Source organism: Berghia stephanieae, chromosome 6 (genome assembly GCF_034508935.2).
Source record: "Berghia stephanieae isolate SIO BIC M18660-M18661 chromosome 6, UCSD_Bste_1.3, whole genome shotgun sequence".
Lineage (NCBI taxonomy): Eukaryota > Metazoa > Mollusca > Gastropoda > Nudibranchia > Aeolidiidae > Berghia > Berghia stephanieae.
The window spans coordinates 51,751,926-51,773,554 of record NC_088365.1 but is presented as its reverse complement, the minus strand read 5'-3'; the positions used below and the strand labels follow the sequence as shown (position 1 = coordinate 51,773,554).

Below are 21,629 nucleotides of genomic sequence, written 5' to 3'. Positions count from 1 at the left end.
CACACACACAAAAAGAACACATATGTGACTGTTTTCTTCTCTACACACATACACACAAAAAGAACACATATTTGACTGTTTTCTTCGCTACACACACACACACAAATAGAACACATATTTGACTGTTTTCTTCTTAGTAAAGTTTCCTAGCCAGAACAAAACCAAGGATTCTCGTTCCAGGACCAGGACATATCACAATATGGAATAGGAAAACGGATACAGAGTGATAAAAGACACAGTAAGTGAACTCCCCAGCCCAAAAGGGAAATCAAAGGCCCAGATCCACTTTTACTATGTACTAAAAAATTTTTTAAACAAGAACTCGAACAGCAATATCTTCAGGTATCTTTGACATTATTTTATTAGGGCCTACACAAAACATGCATAGAAATGATATTATTCTGTATTGTCATTGACACAATAATGAAGAAATCATTCATTGGGGGATTATAATTATAATCAAGAGAAGGCGTTGATCGATCACAATAATAAAATGGTTGAGTCTACATATAGCCCAACTGGCAAAAGTAGGAAAAGTTTACAACAATGATTAAAAGTAAGCTACTATAATGTACTTTAGCAGACCTGCCTCACTCACTTACTCACTCACTCTCCATGTCGTCCTCATTGATGTTGGCTGCCCACACTCTGCAATGACAAAAGTCTGCCCATTCCTTTCGTCTGTTGACTGTTTCATATAATTCTCTTCCATTCATCTGTCCATTCAAGGATGTTTTTTTTATAGTTATATTAACTAGGCCTCGGTCTTTCCCTTCTTCGCTTGCCCTCAATTTTCCCCTGTACATCTTTCATTTGCGTGCATGAGTTTCAGCATATATGACCGAAAAAAAATGAAAATTTAAAAATTTGTAATTTTTAGAAAATAAAAATTGTAGTCGCTACTTTAAAAAATCAACAATTTATTCTCACATAGATAAAATAACACTTCAAAATCTTAGTAATTATGTAGTCTAGTATTAACTTTCACTTTCACTGAGTTTTAATGACTTAAAGATGCTCATGGAGTTATGAAATTGGAGCCAACATTTCGTAATTCTACGAATATTTTTGTAGTAGGCAGGTCTGATTTAGAGTTTGTTTTTTTTAAGGGTTCTACGGTGTTTGCAACACATTTAGGTCATATCAGCACCAGTAAAAAGAAAGAAAATTGGATAGTAAAGATATTCTAGATGTACAATTAATAGGACTTGAAGACAAAGTAAGACAAAGGGGACTGTTGTTTTGTTTTTATGTTTTTAAGGGTTAAACGGCACTTGCAACACATTTAGGTCATATCAGCGCCAGTAAAAAGGAAGAAAATTGGATAGTGAAAAGATTCTAGATGTACAATTAAAAGGACTTGAGGAAAAAGTAAGACAAAGGGGAGTGGTTAGTTCAAATAGCTAACAGATGTAGATTCCAAGAGCACCCCATCAATGTACTTAGTTTGAGATCACCTAAATGTCTCACCCAGACACCAGCACAAGATCCCACTAAGAGAAATACACTCAAATGCTTACATTATACATTCAAAATAATAAATATAACAGTAGATAACAGAGAGATGATTTACAAGGAAAAAAAATATCCTCCCAAGACAATAATTATGCATTTGACATTCCCTCCCAGCCAAGCACTATGGCCAAGGCAAAACCAAGTAATCTCATTCCAAGACAAAGACAAAGCAAATTGGAAAACAAATATAAGGGGATAGAAGACACAGTAAGTGCCACCCTGCCCATTATGGGAGGCCAGGAACCCCACCCAGAGGGGACTGTTGAAATAGGGAACAGATGTAGATTCCAAGAACACACTATCGGTGTACTTAGTTTGAGATCACCTAAAAGTCTCAACCAGACACTAGCACAAGATCCCACTGAGAGGAATACACTCAAATGTTTACAAATAATATGCTGAAAAAAAAATTAATAACAGTACATAACAGAGAAATGATAAACAAGGAAGATTGACTGTTTCCCTCTCAGCTAGGGTATCCGGCCAGGGCCTGGACTAAACCAAGAAATCTCATTCCCAGACAAAGGCAGAAAGCACGTTGGAAAACAGACACTGGAGGATAGAAGACACAGCAAATACCTCCCTGCCCACTATGGGAGGTCAGAAACCCCACCCAGTGCTTTAGAGTCAACAGGCCCTAGGAATCTGTATTTAGATGAGTTGTAGGAATTTATAAATTATAAAAGAGATGATAACTTTTACTACAAAATTTCAGCGCCTGAAGATGGCCCACAATGCATTGGGCAAATTAATAGGTAAGAATTAATGCACTGATCGAATTCTTTTTTTTTTTAATTCATGGACTAATCTAAACTGGTCTGGAAACAAATTAAAATATTTAAAAACATATAGTGGTATTTTTTCTACAATTCCCCTTTTATGGCAGAGAAATCAACATATAAGATATTATCCAAAATCAATTTTTAAAATGCTGATATTAAATAATCTTCATTTCATCTGCTTCGAAGAGTCTAAAAATATATATATTTGAAAATTGATATTAGAGCTGACAGTGTTTTGTCTTCTTTTATATATTAAATTGAAACTTTTCATACAATACTTTTTCTTGTTGTTTGGACAGTGCAATGGGTTATAATAACTCAGTACCCAAACAAGTCCGTCAAGACCCCTTCCTTTCTTTTCCTTTCTTTCTTGCATGCCAAAAAAATTGTATAATTTTTTTTAAAAATATTTTTACGATGACATTCAGTCTTACTGTGTTGACCTTGACAAGATCAGAATTTTATTTAAAATATAACCAATTGGTTGATAAAAAGTGAATTTGAAGTTTTAAATTGACCGAACATGTACAATTTTAGTTTATGCACGTTATAAAATTACTTACTAAAACACATAACCTTTGCCCAATTGTCATAACTTGACCATCATATTAAATTGTACCATTAATATCACAATAACATTATACCGTTTCAAGATGGCGGATCACAAGTAATTAAAGAGGGAAAGAAAATGGGATCACCACGCATTGGGTGTTGATTTTAAGAGAAAGTTGTCTTTTCAAAGACTACCAGGTGTCATTTATTTTTCATATTATATTCATTCATTCATGTTGTTGTTGTTGTCATGATATGTAGATGGGGCCAGCTGTTAAATGATGCACATTGTGAATAATTCTAAAGTATAGACTATTATACCATCATATCATCATCATCATTATTATTATTATTATTGTTATTGTTATTGTTATTATTATTATTATATTATTATTATTATTATTATTATTATTATTATTATTATTATTATTATTATTATTATTATTATATTATTATTATCATTCTTGTCATTATTATTATTATTATTTTATTATTATTATTATTATTATTATTATTATTATTATTATTATTATTATTATTGTTATTATTATCATCATCATTACTTGATTTTAGACCGCCTCAGGCACACTCAGACACAAACAAAGGATCCCCATCGATAAACCTAAAATATCTAACATGATGTACGAAGGAGGGAGCGGGGGTGGACCTCCTTCCCGAAAGCATGTTGGAAAACAGATAAAGGGGGACAGAAGACACAGTAAAAGCTTCCCTGCCAACTATGGGAGGTCAGGAACCCCACCCAGAACGGCAAAACTAAGAAGTCTCATCTCTAGATAAGGAAAGAGAGCAGGGGGAACACAAATATAAGAGAGTGAAAGACACAGAAATAACTCTCCTGCCCCATCCACATACTTATCTTAAAACGATTTAATGCAGTATACAGTTGTAGTGACTACATAACATTTCATTTTACATTCTTGATACATGCGCATAGAAATATTTTTTTTGAATCATATAATTGCCAAATAACAAGAATAATATTTGAAAAGGAATACTTGACAAACATTTAAAGAGTAAACTCTTGTTTTGTGTTAACATTTGGGAGAGGGTTTTTAACATCTTAAAATAGAAGAAGGTAAATAGGACAATAAAATAGGTAAACAATCAACAACAGCAACAGTTTATCATTAAATATATAATTTATACATAAAAAAGAATATCAAGTTATAATTATAAAAATGAAAATCACAACCATCATAGCCAAATTAGCTTAGGGCCTTTCCTTTCTGGCGTTTTATAAACTGCAATCCTATATAACAATATTAGTTTTATTCATTTAACAGTTTCAACGTTTAACTTAATTCACTTAAATCATTTTGAAATAAACGATGTATCATGATCAATGTTGTTCTTCTCAATCTTGGGTTAAATTTTAAAAACAATAAAAAATTCTTCCCCTTTGAAAAAAGAAAAGTAGGCTATAATAAAGCTCTCAGAAAATGGTTAAAATTAGTTTTATCAAGCAATTTTATCGACACTATCCCACAAAAGTTCAACATTTAGTCTGAGATGATTATTTTGAATTTTGGAGTGATCTGACTCCAGTAGAACATGCCAATTTAATTTCATTATTAAAACAAAAAATACATGGCATAGCCAATCACTGGTTTACACATGTACGATCGTTTGATTGTTTTAAACGTTATGTGAAACAAGATCCAGTGTAGAAATTTATTTCATCCTGATTTCATTCATTTTATTTTTACTGATCCTAATTTTTCGTCAACTAAAAAAATGGATTTAGTAAATGGTTACAGCAGTTACAAGACAGCTTGCCGTTGAAGGAAAATAAACTTTTCATCTAACAAAGAAAACAATGATATAAGAGAGTGTCGAGATATGAAATTAATGAAGAGTGGTTTTACTAAATTAAGCATCTTGATTTTTTTTTCTTCATATTTATAGATTATATAAAAGCATCGTACTTATAATTTTCTTATGCAAGTTATTCAATCTAACATCAAATAAATGGCATTTGTACAGTATCTGTTTAGTGATTTTGCTTTTGACAAATTTGACGCAACACGTCTAAAAAAAGAAGTAGATAATATAAGAAATACATCTGTCTACCTGATCTGAGACCAAAAAACCCTGCCTCACCCAGACTGGCCAAAAATGAAAATATTATCCACATATTTTATAATTATAACACATTATTTAAATTAATAGACACAGGACATCTTTACAAGGGTTTAAAAAAACCCTTTAAAAATCAACCCTCAAAAATTTTTTTAATGCAATAATGACAATATGGCCATATCCATCTTGTAGCTTATGATGAGAAAATCTTTAAAATATAATGAAATATAGAAATGAACACTCTTCAATTTCTCGTTTCTTAAATTTTATCTATTTCTACATTTATCAACGTTTGGTATAATGTTCATATTTCACACGGTCCTATGGGTTGGCAAGCCAGTCCTCTGATTTAAATATATAAATTTGTGCCATAAACTGATTCTATTTAGTGTAATTGTAAAAGAGTATTACATGATTTTAAAAATGAGAAAATACTGAGGCAAATAGTCGATCACAGATACAATTCATTCTCTTCTTTACATATAGGGAGAAAGAAGTCTACAACAGACTGAATCATAGTATGAAAATGGATTTGTTCGAGGAAACAAAAGGGAGTTCTTTAAATCAATGTAACATTGACAACTTGGTTCAATATCAACAACGACAACAACAATATACAACAACAACAACAACAACAATAATAAAAATAATTTAGGATTCGGATAGATGGAAACATAATATAAATTCAGATGTGGAATTCCCTTCCTTGTGAATTTAGGAATTCACACACACAACTGACAGTAGCTTTGAATTATTAAGCCTCTAGAAATGTACATGCCAAACCACTCACGTGTACACACTATCAAGATTGCCTTCAATTTTCAGCATTGAAACTGCAACAGTAATGGATTGGATTGAATAAGCAATAGGTCATTGAACAAGCGATAAATAATAGTAACAGGATATCACAATGAAAGATAACAAAAACAGCAGACTCAGTATAAAAGCAGGATTCAAATTAAAGAAAAGTAACAAACTAGCACCCTGGAAATTAGGAAAAAAAATTAAGCAAAAATAACATTAAATAACAAAACACAACATAACAAAAAAAAAACAAACAAACAGGATTTCAAAAAAAAAGGAATAAAAGGACAGAATCCAGCAATTAATACAAATTCTGACATCAGTCACTACATTTTATGTCCATTTTGTTTCCGATGTCAATGGCGACTGTGAGAAGATATACACAATACTCGTCGCTTGAAAGATTTCCTCTTCTTTTGAAAAGTCACTTTTAAAATTAAATCCAGACAATTGTCTGAGTTAATCATAAACAAAACAAACACACATATCAAACCAGCAATTTTGTCCAATTATGGATGACTAAAGCAAATACAAAAAAAAATAAAAAATTTAAAAACAATATATACAACACGCGGGTGTTAACACTGGAAACCATTGGAAATGGCCAGAAATGACAAATTTTATCAATCAGACTATAAACGTTCGAGTTAAAACACAGTTTTGTGTTATATCCGACTGGCAGATGTTGTGAGCATATTGTTACCTCTGTGCATAGCCGCAATATACAATCGTCTTTCCGGTCATGTCCGTTCGTTTCTGGTATTAAGTAGCACCCCAACAAAAGACATGTTATAAAATAAGCATACTTGAAACAAAAATGCATCTTACAACAAAAACAATTTCATACATTTGGAATACAATACGTCAAAGTTAAATGAAAAGTTTGATGTTAAGTTAATACTGAACAGAAGATATATAAATATTTTAGTGCAAATGTATACCACTACTTAAAATGGAATTTTAATTTTAATTCAAATACTTGCTTCTCACTCAAATCTGGTAAAACTAGCCAAACATTTATTGGCACAATGTGAATGAGAAGGCAATTTTTTATAAAATTGAATAAGAATTACTTTTTATTTAGGTATTGAAACAGCCGCAGAGTCTTACAACCAGCCCTTCAATCCCTCCTCGTCCACCAATCAATTTTTTTCCTTTTTTTTTTTTAACAGATATCAATTTCTAATTCAAGTTGTGAATTTTACATTAACATTAAATTAATTCACAAGCAATTAAACAAAAACAAAAAATGTTATATATATATATACATTTATATAACTTGGAAATGAAATAAATAAATGAAGAAATAAATAAATCAATTAATATATAAATAAATAAATATATTCAAAACAAAATATTTCAATATCAACCAAACATAATTATATAAATAAATACAAGGCTGGCAAGTTTGTGCTTTGTTCTGTAAAATGTATACAGGTAAAGCCATGTTCGTTTTACATTAATTACATTTTAGAATCAAAAACATACAATGAAATATTCGATTTAATCAGATTTTCAGCACCTTTAAGTCTAGGTCAAAGCTGGCGCCTCTGATTTTAAGATAGTCAGTGGGAAGGTAGCAATTTTTTTTCTTCATATTCTTTCTTGTAGCAGTTTTTACGACGCGTGAAAACATATAGGTCTTTCGGCATTAGCTAAAAAGGAAGGTGATAGAATGGTCAAAAGACTAAGATCCAGCCATTAAGCAAAAAGAAAAATTGTAAAATAACGGGGATTATTGCTGTTTGTTATTTTTAAGGGTTTTGGGCGCTTGCGATACATATAGGTAATATCATTGTCAGTAAAAAGTAAGAAAATGGAATAGTCACAAAATTATAAATTTACAATTAAAAGTACCCAAGAAAAGGTAAGGCAAGGCGGACTTATTCAAATAGAGAACAGAAGCAGATTCCTACTGTGTACTTTGAGGTCATCTAAAACTCTCATCCATACACAAATGCAGGATGCCAACAATGAGGAATACACTCAAATGTTTACAAATATGTTCAAAAGAAAAAAAAAACTATAAAAGTACACAATAGAGAAATGACTGACAAGGAAAAAAATCTCTCTCAAAACTAATACTATACATTCCTCTCAGCCAAGGACTCCAGCAGAGCCAGGACAAAACAGGTAATCTCATTCCAGATAAAGACAGAAATCAACCTGAATAAGGAAATATAGGGAGAAAGAAGACACAGCAATGACCTCTCAACCCACCATGGAAGGTCAAAAGACCCCACGCAACAAAGGAGATTAGTTCAACAATAATCAGAAGTAGAAAAAAGGCAAAATTACTTGATCACTCAGAGAAGGACGGCAACTTCAGAGGAAGCCCTAAATTCTTAATCCTGCCTCAGAGTAAACTGGAAGAGAAGTAGAGGGTCGAGAACCGTAATATAGTGTTGTGACGTTGACTGGAGAGATGATTTACAGATTTAAAGAAAAAAATATCATCTCTCAAAACTCTAACTATACATTTGACTCAGAGACGCCAACTTTAAATTCGGCTCATAGGAGTTTCAGACACCACTCGTAGGAATTTCAATGCCGAAAGAGGAATTTCCGCACACAAGAAAAAGGAATTGGAATGGTATTTGGCATTGTGTTTACATATTGTATAGTTCTTAATAGATTAGAATTATATTATAATACATATACACATTGCCAAATACAATCCCAAAGTTTCCTTATTTTAAATTAAGTAAAGCGCCAAAACCTAATGGTAGAGATTGTAGTACTGGTGGTAGTGAGGATGATGTGGTGTTAGTGGTTGTAGTAATAGTGGTAGTGATGATGAAGATGTGATAGTGGTGGTGGTTGTAGTAGTAGTGATAGTGATGATGTGGTGGCTGTAGTAGTTGTGGTAGTGATGATGATGTGGTAGTGGTGGTTGTAGTAGTAGTAGTAGTGGTAGTTGCAGTGATGATGATGTGGTAGTGGTGGTTGCAGTAGTAGTCGTAGTGATGATGTGGTGGTGGTGGTTGTAGTAGTAGTGGTAGTGATGATGATAATGTGATGGTGGTTGTAGTAGCATTAGAGGTAGTGATGATGATGTGGTGGTGGTGGTTGTAGTAGTAGTGGTAATGATGATGTGGTGGTGGTGGTGGTTGTAGTAGTAGTGGTAGTGATGATGTGGTGGTTGTAGTAGTTGTGTTAGTGATGATGATGTGGTAGTGGTGGTTGTAGTAGTAGTGGTAGTTGCAGTGATGACGATGTGGTGGTGGTGGTGGTGGTTGCAGTGATGATGTGGTGGTGGTGGTGGTTGTAGTGGTTGTAGTAGTAGTGGTAATGATGTGGTGGTGGTGGTTGTTGTAGTAGTAGAGGTAATGATGTGGTGGTGGTTGTAGTAGTAGTGGTAATGACGATGTAGTGGTGGTGGTGATGGTTGTATTAGTAGTGGTGGTGATGATGATGTGGTGGTTGTAGTAGTTGTGGTAGTGATGATGATGTGGTAGTGGTGATTGTAGTAGTAGTGGTAGTTGCAGTGATGATGTGGTGGTGGTGGTTGCAGTAGTAGTAGTGATGACGATGTGGTTGTAGTGGTTGTAGTAGTGTGGTAGTGATGATGATGATGTGGTGGTGTTGGTTGTAGTAGTAGTGGTAGTGATGATGATGTGGTGGTTGTAGTAGTTGTGGTAGTGATGATGATGTGTAGTGGTGATTGTTGTAGTAGTAGTGGTAGTTGCAGTGATGACGATGTGGTGGTGGTGGTTGCAGTAGTAGTGGTAGTTATGATGTGGTGGTGGTGGTGGTTGTAGTGGTTGTAGTAGTAGTGGTAATGATGTGGTGGTGGTGGGTGTTGTAGTAGTAGTTGCAGTGATGATGATGTGGTGGTGGTGGTTGCAGTAGTAGTAGTGATGACGATGTGGTTGTAGTGGTTGTAGTAGTGTGGTAGTGATGATGATGTGGTGGTGGTGGTTGTAGTAGTAGTGGTAATGATGATGATGTGGTAGTGATGGTTGTGGTTGTAGTAGTAGTGGTAATGATGACGTGGTGGCGGTGGTTGTAGCAGTAGTAGTGGTAATGATGATGTAGTGGTGGTGATTGTAGTAGTAGTGGTAGTGATGATGTGGTGGCTGTAGTAGTTGTGGTAGTGTTGATGATGTGGTAGTGATGGTGGTGGTTGTAGTAGTAGTGGCAATGATGACGTGGTGGCGGTGGTTGTAGCAGTAGTAGTGGTAATGATGATGTAGTGGGGGTGGTTGTAGTAGTAGTGGTAGTGATGATGTGGTGGCTGTAGTAGTTGTGGTAGTGTTGATGATGTGGTAGTGGTGGTTGTAGTAGTAGTGGTAGTTGCAGTGATGATGATATGGTGGTGGTGGTTGCAGTAATAGTGGTAGTGATGATGTGGTGGTGGTGGTGGTTGTAGTAGTAGTGGTAATGATGATGTGGTGGTAGTAGTAATGGTAGTGATGTGGTGGTGGTGGTTGTAGTAGTTGTGGTAATGATGATGTGGTGGAGGTGGTTGTAGTAGTAGTGGTAGTGATGATGTGGTGGTGGTGGTTGTAGTAGTAGTGGTAATGATGATGTGGTGGTGGTAGTTGTAGTAGTAGTGGTAATGACGATGTAGTGGTGGTGGTGATGGTTGTAGTAGTAGTGGTAGTAATGATGTGATGCTGGTGGTTGTAGTAGTAGTGGTAGTGATGATGATGTGGTAGTGGTAGTGGTAGTTGCAGTGATGATGATGTGGTGGTGGTGGTTGCAGTAGTAGTAGTGATGATGTGGTTGTGGTGGTTGTAGTAGTGGTGGTAGTGATGATGATGTGGTGGTGGTGATGGTTGTAGTAGTAGTGGTAGTGACGATGATGTGGCGGTGGTGGTGTAGTAGTAGTGGTAGTGATAATGTGGTGCCGTGAGTGTAGTAGTAGTGGTAATGATGATGATGCGGTGGTGTTGGTTGTAATGGTGATGGTAGTTGTGGTAGTGGTAGTAATGATGATGTGGTGGTGGTGGTGGTTACAGTAGATGTACTGATGATGATGTGGTGGTGGTGGTTGTAGTAGTAGTGGTAGTGATGATGATGTGGTGGTGGTTGCAGTAGTAGTGGTAGTGATGATGGTTGTAATACTAGTGGCAATGATGATGATGTGGTGGTTGGAGTGGGGGGGGGGGGGGGATCATTGGACCAAATTGCCCTCACCGGAATTTGACGGAAGTTGCCCGGAGACCGGAATATTTTGCTCCAGACCGGAGTGTTTTCCGGTGAAACCGGAGTTTTGGCATCACTATTTGACTGTTTCCCTCTCAACTAGGGTATCTGGCCAAGGCAGAGACAAAACCAAGTAATCTCAATCCAAGACAAAGACAGAAAGCATGTTGGAAAACAGATATAGGGGGATGGATGATACAGCAAGTACCTTCCTGCCCACTATGGGAGGTCAGAAACCCCACCCAGCAAAATTATTTGATCACTCAGAGTAGGACGGCAACTTCAGAGGAAGCCCTAAATTCTTAATCCTGCCTAAGAGTAAACTGGAAGAGAAGTATAGGGTCGAGAACCGTAATATAGTGCTGTATCCAGTCAACCTCACAGTTAATTGGAATTGTTGAGTTAAGTAACGGGCATTACTTTCGGAAACAGGGAAGATCAAACTTAAATTAAGTTAAACCGAGAATAAATATTATATTACATTGGCTGAGTTGAGACAGTAGGGAACGTTTATGGAATCAATTGGAAAACAAGCACATAGCAGCACATTGTAAGATAAAATCAGAAGCAGGCAATTTTTTAGAATCAATAATAATAATATATCCCCATATAACAGCTATCGATATTCAAGCATTGATAATTTGAGACTGCAAACAAATCTAATCATTTTTTATAAAACCATTCATTTCGCTTTCATGAACAAACATAAAATCTTTTAAAGTCACTGCATCAAAATTATTTACATTCAAAATTTCATATTTTATTAAAGCCCACAATTTTTTTTTAAGAATCTGAATTTGAATAGTGAGTAGTAATCCCCCCCCCCCCCCCCCACCCCCCCAAAATATTATTCGCTTTCAATCGGCCTTTAGGTTTTTAATTAAAATATTTGTCTTAATAGGCTTGCTGGTTGCAGTAATTTTCAAAGAGACCTTAAATAATTCTGATTAAAAATGCTAAACATGACACCTACATATTATAGTTGACATGTTATGATGAAATTGTACAGAATTAAATCTCTCAGAGGCCCTCCTGAAATGTTTGCTCATTATTTCTACCACGGGCTAATAATATTAATTCATATATTGGGTACTCCTTGAATAATGTATTTAAAAATAATGATAACTCAAGAAAATAATTGGACTAGATTCAATTTTTTCCCCGTTTGCATGTCGTCAATTATTACTTTATATTGTTAAAAATTTGCATACCAAATATAAAAGTGTAACAGTCATGGGTAAACATAAGAATAAAATAAAAAACACAGCCAACAACTTTTATAACGGTGAGCAGAAAGTTGTGATCAAATTTTACCTCATCAAAGCATCATGAAACTATTAAACGTCATTTTAGATCTTAATTAAAGCAAAAATTGCGATTAAAAATTATGAAGTTTTTGTTTCCAAGTAAGCACCTTTTTTTGTGAATGGCAAAGTTAACATGTGCACACTTGCCAACCAGAAACCATTATGCGACTCTATTTGTAACAATAGCCTCAAAACATTTCTTGCAAGTGAAATATTTTTATGACAAAGGCAACAAAAGTTCTCAAAATTGTTCCATTTCTTTATTTGTTATTTGTCTTTTTAAAAATTATTATAGCCATTTCAATGCTATTAACACAAAAAGGGACTAAAGCTCCCCATTCCTGATTTCTTGTTAGGATTTCTATATTGTAGTATGCCAGAACATTTATTCAGCTATGGTAATTCTGTTTTTTCACTGTTAAAAAAGAAAGTAAACCAGTGCAATATTTACATACAGGGCTACCCTGGGGTTAAAAAGAATTCATCAAACTTTTGTTTTAAAACTTGTCATTGATTCATTCAAATCTGAAAAAAGAACAACAACAAAAACAAAAAAACTAATAATATGTCAAATGCAAAATAATAATATAACAAAAGTTTTTCTCAAAAAGACCTGCTATTGATGATATTTTATAAACGATTTCCATTTCGATGATTCTACAAATATCAATGCCTTAGTTTAAAGATTTCTAGATTTACTTTAATTAACTTAATGAAAAAAGATGAATTCCATTTCATTAAAAAAAAATTTAACGCTTTCTTTTGGGGTGGGGTGGGGAGAAGGAATCGAAAATGATGTCTTTAAGGTAAAATCAATGACTAACTCATTTTAAACCATCTTCATAAAATTTAACGCAAACGAAATGAAGAACATAAAATATAATAAAGCCCTTTCAAGAAAAAGCTTTGACTTGTAAAAATTTGACCACAAATTATTATTACTTTCCCTTGAGTTCAAACCACAAATAAATCTGTTGAAATGTGACCATTAGCAAAATAAATAAAAGTCGAACTAAACCACAATAATCTCAAGACGATTGACACACTCTATGCTTCTGATTCACTGTTCTCCGATTCCGCCCCTTTTGTTGTTGCTGCTGCCGATGCCCCTTGAGATGCCATTGCACCACCACCACCACCACCATCACTAACTCCTGTAGCAGTCGCTATTCCATCATCTTCATCCCCAACGTTTAAGATAAGAAATTTCCCATCTGGGCTAAGAGGGAGGTTATCGTCATCGTCGTCGTGTATCTCAGCTTCATCACTGGTTTCTTTAAAGTTCTGAATATTTTGTAATAAGAGTGTCTGATTAAAAAAAAAAAAGAAAGAAAGAAATAAAGAAAAAAAGAGAGAAAATGAAAGGAAAAGATAACTATTATAAAAAAAGATTACTATTAGAGAAATTTTTAAATCTATATATTGCATATATATGACTCAGTTACGCTATCCCATATCCATCCTAACAATTTGAGATATTTCACAAAGTGACCCTATACCTCTATTTGGAAGACCAAGGTTTAAGCCGAAACATCGTTTACTTTGTGTTGTATCTTTTATAAGAGTCATTTATACTCCTTTTATTTTACTATATATACATTTTAAGCCCTACTGTTAGCATTTAATTTGGGTTGGGTTTTTTGTTTATTGTTTGTTTGTTTTTTATGTATTTCTTTTTACTTTGTTTTTTTTATTTTTGTGTGTGTGCGTTTTTTCATGAAACAACCTCACTACTCACTTCGAGGTACTACTGTACAGAAACTGACACCTGGGTTATTTCAACTTTTTGTCAAAATAGAACATAGAGATAAATTTTCCCATAAAATGAATAAAAAGGGAACTCTAGATATTTTTTTTAATGTGTATCCGAAAAGCAAGACAGAAATGGAATAAATTAAAAAGGTAAACAGACGTTTATGATTAATTACCTACATTAGTACTAGTACCACTGCACTAAATCTAAACAAAACTTACCAATCATAAGCAAATTTTTTGCCGGAAAAAAGTAAATAACAATGTGAAACTGAATGTAAGCTTTAATTTAATATACGAAAACAGATAAAATGGACGTTTCGGATTTCCCCTTTATCAACAAAACAGGATGAATGAAAGAAACACTACAGACAAATTAGATAATGTGGTAGTGGCATTGTTTTGTTGATAAAGTGGAAACCCAAAACGTCCATTTTATCTGTTTTCGTATATTAAATTGAAGCTTACATTCAATTTCACACTGTTATTTATTTCTTCGAGCTTCGAGCAGCAACATTTACATTACTCGGAAAAAAGCAATAGCAGTGGCAGTTGTCGTTTATAATCATACGGCCAATAGAGCTCTATCCAAAACTTATCACAGAAATATCCAATCTGGAGAGGTAGAAAGTTGTGCTTTAATGCCTTCTCCTCCCTCCTCCTCCTCCCCCCCCCCCCCCCCCCCCCCCCCCCCCCCACAATTAAAAAAATTAAAAAATTAGCCTCACTGGAAATCAAAATTAAGAGCACATTTTAAAAATGGGTATACTGACCATTTTGCTGGCCATATCTTACCTTTTCTTTATTTTGCGCAGACGTCGGTTGGCCACTTTTTTGTCCAGCAGCTATTGCTTTACGTTTTTCCTGGAGTAAAATTATTTTTTTTAATGGAGAGAAAAAATGGACATTACTAATTTTTAGCTTTATAAATATTTCTCAGAACACAATGAGATCCACCATCTCAAAACAGTATTATGCCCAGTTAATTAAAAACTGTAAATTGAGTTTATAGCTCAAAACATGACACTATGGATAATTCTATTTGTTTTATCAAAGGGGTGAAATGGTTAAGGCATTGCACTGTGATCCAGAAGTTCCCAGGTTCGAACCCCACTTCAGGCACTTTCAGGGTTTTTTTCCTCGGCCAAGACGATTAACCCCCTCACTGTGGACAACATGAGTGATTCCTGTTGACATCAGACATCCTGTTTGAGGGATTATCTATATTCCTTCATGGAATACCTAGGCAACCGGATCTAATGGCGCCGTTGAGAAAGGGCAATTCTTTGTTTCTTTTTCTAGCATGGACATGGAGACAGAATGTAGTATCTGTATGTAAAATATTATATTTTGGGAGATAAGTGAGTAGGATGTAATAATAAGATAAAACAGGCCAATGGTCCTTTTTAAATGAAGGGTGGTTTTCCAAAACTCCCTAACTCTGTTTTTCCCATTTTGAAATAATGAGGATTATTTCCCCTAAAACTTCTCATTCGGTCTATTATTTTATAATATTCAAACTTCAAATTCACACAAATCTAGGAACATTCTTGTGCCAATTGATACTTAAAATAAAGTTTACATTTCAATTTATCTCATGGATGAAAAATCTCAAAAAGTATAAAAATCGACTTAACGAGTTTTGGAAAAGCAGCCTTCAAATATACGAGGAGTTAGTAAAGAAGTTGGTGACCTAAAAAAATATAAAACAAATAAACAAACAAAAATCTTGAGATATATATATATATAGCACAATATCCACCAAATATGCTCAAAGTGCCTTTCAAGGGATCCTTAGACAACAGCAACTCTTAACATATAAGACGAGACATGATGCCTGTAAGGTGATATTACAATTTATTTTCAGAGACAATGCCTCTAATAGCCAGGTACTCATTTAGAACCTGAGTATGGTGAGAGAATGTGAGTTAAGAGTCTTTTCCAACAACTCAACTATGCTCGTGTATCATAATATAATTAATCGCTCTAGCAAAACTAGCATGAAATCTAATTAACATTTTAAAAGTTAAAAAGAAATATTAATAAATAAGTATTATTTTTAAAATCTTTATGTAAAATTAAAAAATAATGCTATTCATTTTTATTTTAAAAATTAAAATAATGGACCATTTAAACATGAAATGTGTTTTTAACTGAAACAAGAATAAAACTAAAATAAAAACTAATGCTGCAACTGGCATTATCATTGAGCAAAAGTGATAATTGGGTGATCAAATGAAATAAACCGTGAAGCACCTTTGACCAATCATATGTTAGTTGTGTTATTCAATTACTCCCAGAGAGCACTCTACAAAACTGTTAGATGTTTTCTTTCACCACATGGTGAGACAACAAAGTTATGGTTGAGCTTTGAGTTTGAGCTTTTTTTTAATATAGCGCAGTATCCACTAAACATGCTCAAAGTGCTTTACAAGGGGCCCCTGGCCAACAGCAACATTTAACATGTAGGATGGGACATGACGTCTGTTAGGGGATATTATAATTTTTTTGGACAGAGACAACGCTGTTAACGGCCAGGTACTCATTTTACACCTGAGTACAGTGAGAGAATATGAATAAAGAGCCTTCTCCAAGGACTCAACTATGCGCTGAGCAAGGCTCAAACCCAGGACCTTCCTATCCGAAACCGAGTGTCATACCACTAGACCACATAGCCGCACCAATTTTCCTATAAAACAGCAACAGAAATCACAAATAATATTCACAAGAATTACACATGATATTCTTGTATTTATTAAATTTGTGTTAAATGGAAAATAATTGGAAAAATAATGGAATGGAGTAATATTGTCAGGGACTGATGATGAATAGATTGTGACAGAAGAATACAAGGAGGAGATTAATGGATGATTGTAGGCAAAAGAAATCCTTTTATATTGTATTGTATGTCATGCCTGTGCTTATGATACATTCAAAAGGATGATCTTTCCTCAAGCAATAATGTAGCAAAGAAGTTTTTTTAAATGCCCATGAACCCAAAAGAATTAAAATGATGACAAAGGTGCCCCCCAAAAAACTCAATTTATATTAGTTTAATTCAAAGTAAATATCTCAGTCGCTTAAAATTTAGTTAAAATGTACTCTAGTTCAACTCTTTTTTGGTAAAATGTAGTTTTAATATGGCCTAGTTTGACTCTCTCTTCTTAAAATATAGTTAACAGATGTTCTAGTTCGACAAGTTCCTCTTAAAATCTAGTTTACAGAAGTTCTAGTACGACATTATCCTCTTAAAATCTAGTTTACAGATGCTCTAGTTCAACAATTTCCTCTTAAAATCTAGTTCGACAATTTCCTCTTAAAATCTAGTTTACAGATGCTTGACTCTTTCTTGTCTTCATCACCATCTCAGCCATCGTCATTGCTATTGTTCTATTGTGTATTCGACCTAAATCAAAAATTAAATTGTGAAATTTTCATTTCAATTAAAACCAGTTAAATTCATTAAATTGATTTGAAAATATCAACTCGTATCATTTTGTAAAAAATGGTTTAAAACATTCCTTTCACTTTCAGTTATTGATCAATAAATGGTAAAGTATATTATACACCATTAATATTCATGTATAAACTTTGTAGGGTACCAGTTATGCAATGAATGTAAAGTATCTTTTTAAAATGCATGTTAAACAGAATTAAAAGCACTGTCACAAAGGGTGGAAAGTAACATGAGAGAGGCAGGCATATATTTTATACATTATACTCTAGAGACATAATATACTGTAATAAAATTACAACCGATCACCGAGATATTTCAGGGCTGTCTATTTAATAAGTACGATTTTCAAAAACATCTGTCCCATTTCTTGGGAGCTCCAATTAATCACGACGAATAAATAGTTACTTATTTTTGGAATATCGAAAGGAAACCTTGTTTATGATTATTATTATAACTGCCATTACACATGCGCAGACAATTTCTGTGATGCTTTATTTTTAACAATGTTTTAATAACAATTTCATCCTCAATTTCCATAAATTTTGGGAGTCTTTGGATTTAAACAAAACAGTCCAAGACGATTATCCATTATGGTTTTAATAAACTTATTTGAAAGGAAATGTTTTAAAAAATGAGCTTTTATATAGCGCAATACCCACTAAATGTGCTCAAAGCGCTTTACAAGGGATCCCCGGCCAACAGCAACATTTAACATTTAGGACAGGACATGACGCCTGTTAGGCAATGTTACAATTTTTTCCGACAGACAATGCTGTTAACTGCCAGGTACTCATTTTACACCTGAGTATGGTGAGAGAATGTGAGTAAAGAGCTTTCTCTAAGGACTCAACTATGCGCTGAACAAGGCTCGAACCCCCGAACTTTCCGATCCGAAAGCGCGTTTCATATCACTAGACCACATAGCCGCATAAATAAATATAAAATCCTCACAAAGCATTGCTGGTGTATGTGACAATCATATCTTTTAATGGCTTGAGAAATTCATAAGAAGAAAACACTTTTGAATCTGATGATCAAACTGAAAGAATAAAAGGCTTAACTCTTTCACATTTTTTTTTTGGAGGAGCACTCAATGAAAAGAATACTTTATAACCGCTTCAAAGTTATCTTAATCTGAACGATAATTTGAAACATAAAGTTTTAAATTGTGTTGCTTGTGAAAAATATGCAAATTAAAACAAAACACATTTACAAAATTTAGAAAATCGCACTTATTTAATGGACACTTTCTTTTTATAGCTGCCTAATTGCGAAAGAAAAGAGATGGAAAAGACGTGAAACTATACACTTAACACAATGCATTTTATGTTATGGGTGAATACTGATTTGCAAATCAAATTGAAATAATCCTATTTGAAAACATACGAGGCTTTGGTGAATAATTTCTCTGAAAGAAAAACCAATGGTCATTTACAATTATTGAAATTTCAGAAAAGAACTTAAGAGCAGGCAACTAATAAATTAAAATATTTTAAAGAGTTAATGAAAATAAGAAAAATTGAATGAACTTAAAATAGTGTTTTGCACATGTCTATGAAAAAGTATGTATAAATTTATACGAGAAGAGGGAATAGCAATGACAAGCTCTGTGCTTACATATCACAGCTATTTTCTATCTAAGAGGATCAATCTCAATCAATTTATACATCTTTAATTATTTCATTGACCCATTTTTATTTTTTTTTAAAGTACCAACAACAATATTAACAACAATATTATATCATATCAAAATAAAAAAATCAAAATGTCTTTTCCATAACTCTTACGAAACTCAGTTTGTTTTATGGGTAGGGGGGGGAGGGGCGAATGTCAATAGGATTCAATAGTCTGATGTCACGTCCACCCAGCAACGAGCAGGTTGGTTTTAAACAAAGAAAATCAGTACTTTTTATTCTTCATGCTGTCTAGAACTTTTTCACATGTCATGTGTTCAGAATGTATAGAAATCAAAAACTTGATCAGATTTATGTTTTTCTCTTCTGGATACACCTTTATGCTTGTTGGAGAAGTATTTCATAAAGGCGTCCGCCATTATTCCGATAGTTAAGAACCAGTTACTAAATTACTATGCGTCATTATGAGGGAAGTGACGTCACGACTGTTGAACACTATTGAATAAAAAATGCAAAAAAACATAAGATGTGTATAATAACCAAAATCAGAGAAGATCAAATGAAAAAAAAGGCAACAAAGGACTAGGTAACAGAAATGTAAAACAATTTCGAAAATTGCACATTTTGAATAATTTTTAAATAAATTTGGTAAACAAACAATTTCACTGACAAAGCATACGAGTAAATAGGAATAAAAACCTCCTTTAGAGAAAATTGCAACAAGACTTGCATATGTGTTATGCCAGACATTGTACTCTTCTCTACCACATTAACAATGTTGTTAATTCATTAAGAGAAAACCGTGCAAGAAAAGTGACATTTCCATGAGACTTTAAGGAAAAGGGGGAAGGGGGGGGGGGGGGGGAGCACACAAATAATATGAAAGCAGTTTTTCTCAACAGTTGTATTTTCAAGAATAAAAACAAGTGTTTTTAAAAAGATTACAAATTTAAAATATATATTTATATTGAATCAATTTTGTTAAGTGACAAAGTAATCTGATAAAGATTTTTTATACGTATGAATTGTATCCCCTGTCAATTTAACATCATGGCATAAGACTGAAGGGCCAGAGCTCAGCTAGTGGCTGGTTTGGATAAGTAAAGAAGTAAGTATGTAAGTAATTAAAGAGATGTATAACATTTACTAGAAGACACAATATCATGAAGAATCCTACAGATGTCAAGGAAAAGGAAGGTAAAGTTGTTGTTGATATACAAAGGCATATTTTTTTCATTATTAATCTCGTGCAAAATGCCATTTTGTAAATACATTCATCCTTTGCCTTCCATTCCAAATACAAAAAAAAATAACAAATCATAACATCAAAGTATGGTTAGATTTGGGCAGTGTGCAAAAGCTGAACAAATTGTGTGTCAAAAGTGTAATTTAATTTATTAGTGAATAAGTCTACCAATTATTTTATGGATGAATAGTAAAAAAGTATTTCAACTTACCATTAAGGCCTGAAAGGCAATTTGTGTAGATGTGCTAATTGCTTGACAAATCTGAACAGGAGAGAAAGTATTCAACAAATACATATAATATTTCCCAAATTTCAGACACTCATTAGTCCTAGTTTTGAATGTTGCAATCACAGTAGAGAGTGTACAAAAACTTTTAACACCAATCCTAGAATCGACAAAGGCAATTAACACCAAATTTGAGTATTTTTAGGAATATAGTCGAATGTTAAGAAGAAAATAAATTTGTATCTACACAAAATTAAGAATTTCGACCCATTTGGCTTTGAATCATTAACCTGAAATGCTATAAAAGTGATGTGGTGTATTTGGTCACACATCTGTATTTTACCAAAAATCATATTTTAATGAACTTTTCACTAAAACTTTGGTTTAAAAAATTCGAATTTTGAGGTCAAAAAATATATGGCTCTAAAAACAACCTGTATCTCCAGTATCCATGATATTTCATCACTGAATTGGTATCGTGATTTGCATGTAAGAAGTTTATACTGTTTTTAAAGATGATCCAAAAATGCTATTGACTGTCCAAAGTTAGGATTCTCCTTGTCTATTTCACATTTATCTATTCACGCAGACGAAAACTGAAACGTAATTGGGCACCATCAATATCATGCCGACTTTGTTGAAGACGAGACTGGTGTTAAGAAGACAAGATGTTTTACTCGTCTCAGTGAGGACTCTGTATTATTTTATTAAATAGTCGAGTTATATAGCATATTGGATGTTTTATGCAGGTATACAAAATATCAAAAACATGTTCTTAAGAAATATTCTATTGAGACGATCACTTTCTTGGAGGAGTAAATTGTGTAAAAAGAATTCTGTCTTGTGTGCTGATAAAGTGATTTTAGGCAGATTAATTGAGTGATGGAAGAAGTCTTAGATGAAAACACTTGTGGAGATCTCGGTACCCGTGTACAATGAACATATGTCAACAAAATGTGTTTCTATTCTCGCCAGAAATGTATAGAATATCAGCTATACTGAGATTTTTTTTGAACATTTTTTTTTACAAAAAGCAAGAATAATTAAAATTTCATTAAACAAACAATAACACGCACATTTGAAATTTTCATTTCTCAGTAGTA

General features: G+C 33.5%; 1 protein-coding gene across 5 annotated transcripts in view; it reads right to left on the bottom strand.

Annotated features, from left to right (window-relative positions):
* Positions 1-7,336: 7,336 nt before the first annotated feature.
* The window catches only part of LOC144975231 (DCC-interacting protein 13-alpha-like), a 48,479-nt gene continuing 34,186 nt past the window's right edge, over positions 7,337-21,629 (bottom strand). For 2 of the 5 annotated variants that reach the window (XM_078919118.1, XM_078919120.1), the window contains 4 exons: positions 20,512-20,562; positions 14,759-14,827; positions 10,990-13,519; positions 7,337-8,237 (listed from right to left, as the gene is read on the bottom strand). In XM_078919118.1, coding sequence (XP_078775244.1) covers positions 13,259-13,519; positions 14,759-14,827; positions 20,512-20,562 — 381 coding nt within the window. In that variant the 3' untranslated portion in view covers positions 7,337-8,237; positions 10,990-13,258. Of the gene's footprint in view, positions 8,238-10,989; positions 13,520-14,758; positions 14,828-18,806; positions 18,829-20,511; positions 20,563-21,629 lie in introns of those variants that run through there. The other 3 variants (XM_078919122.1, XM_078919123.1, XM_078919121.1) reach the window with 2 other exon arrangements.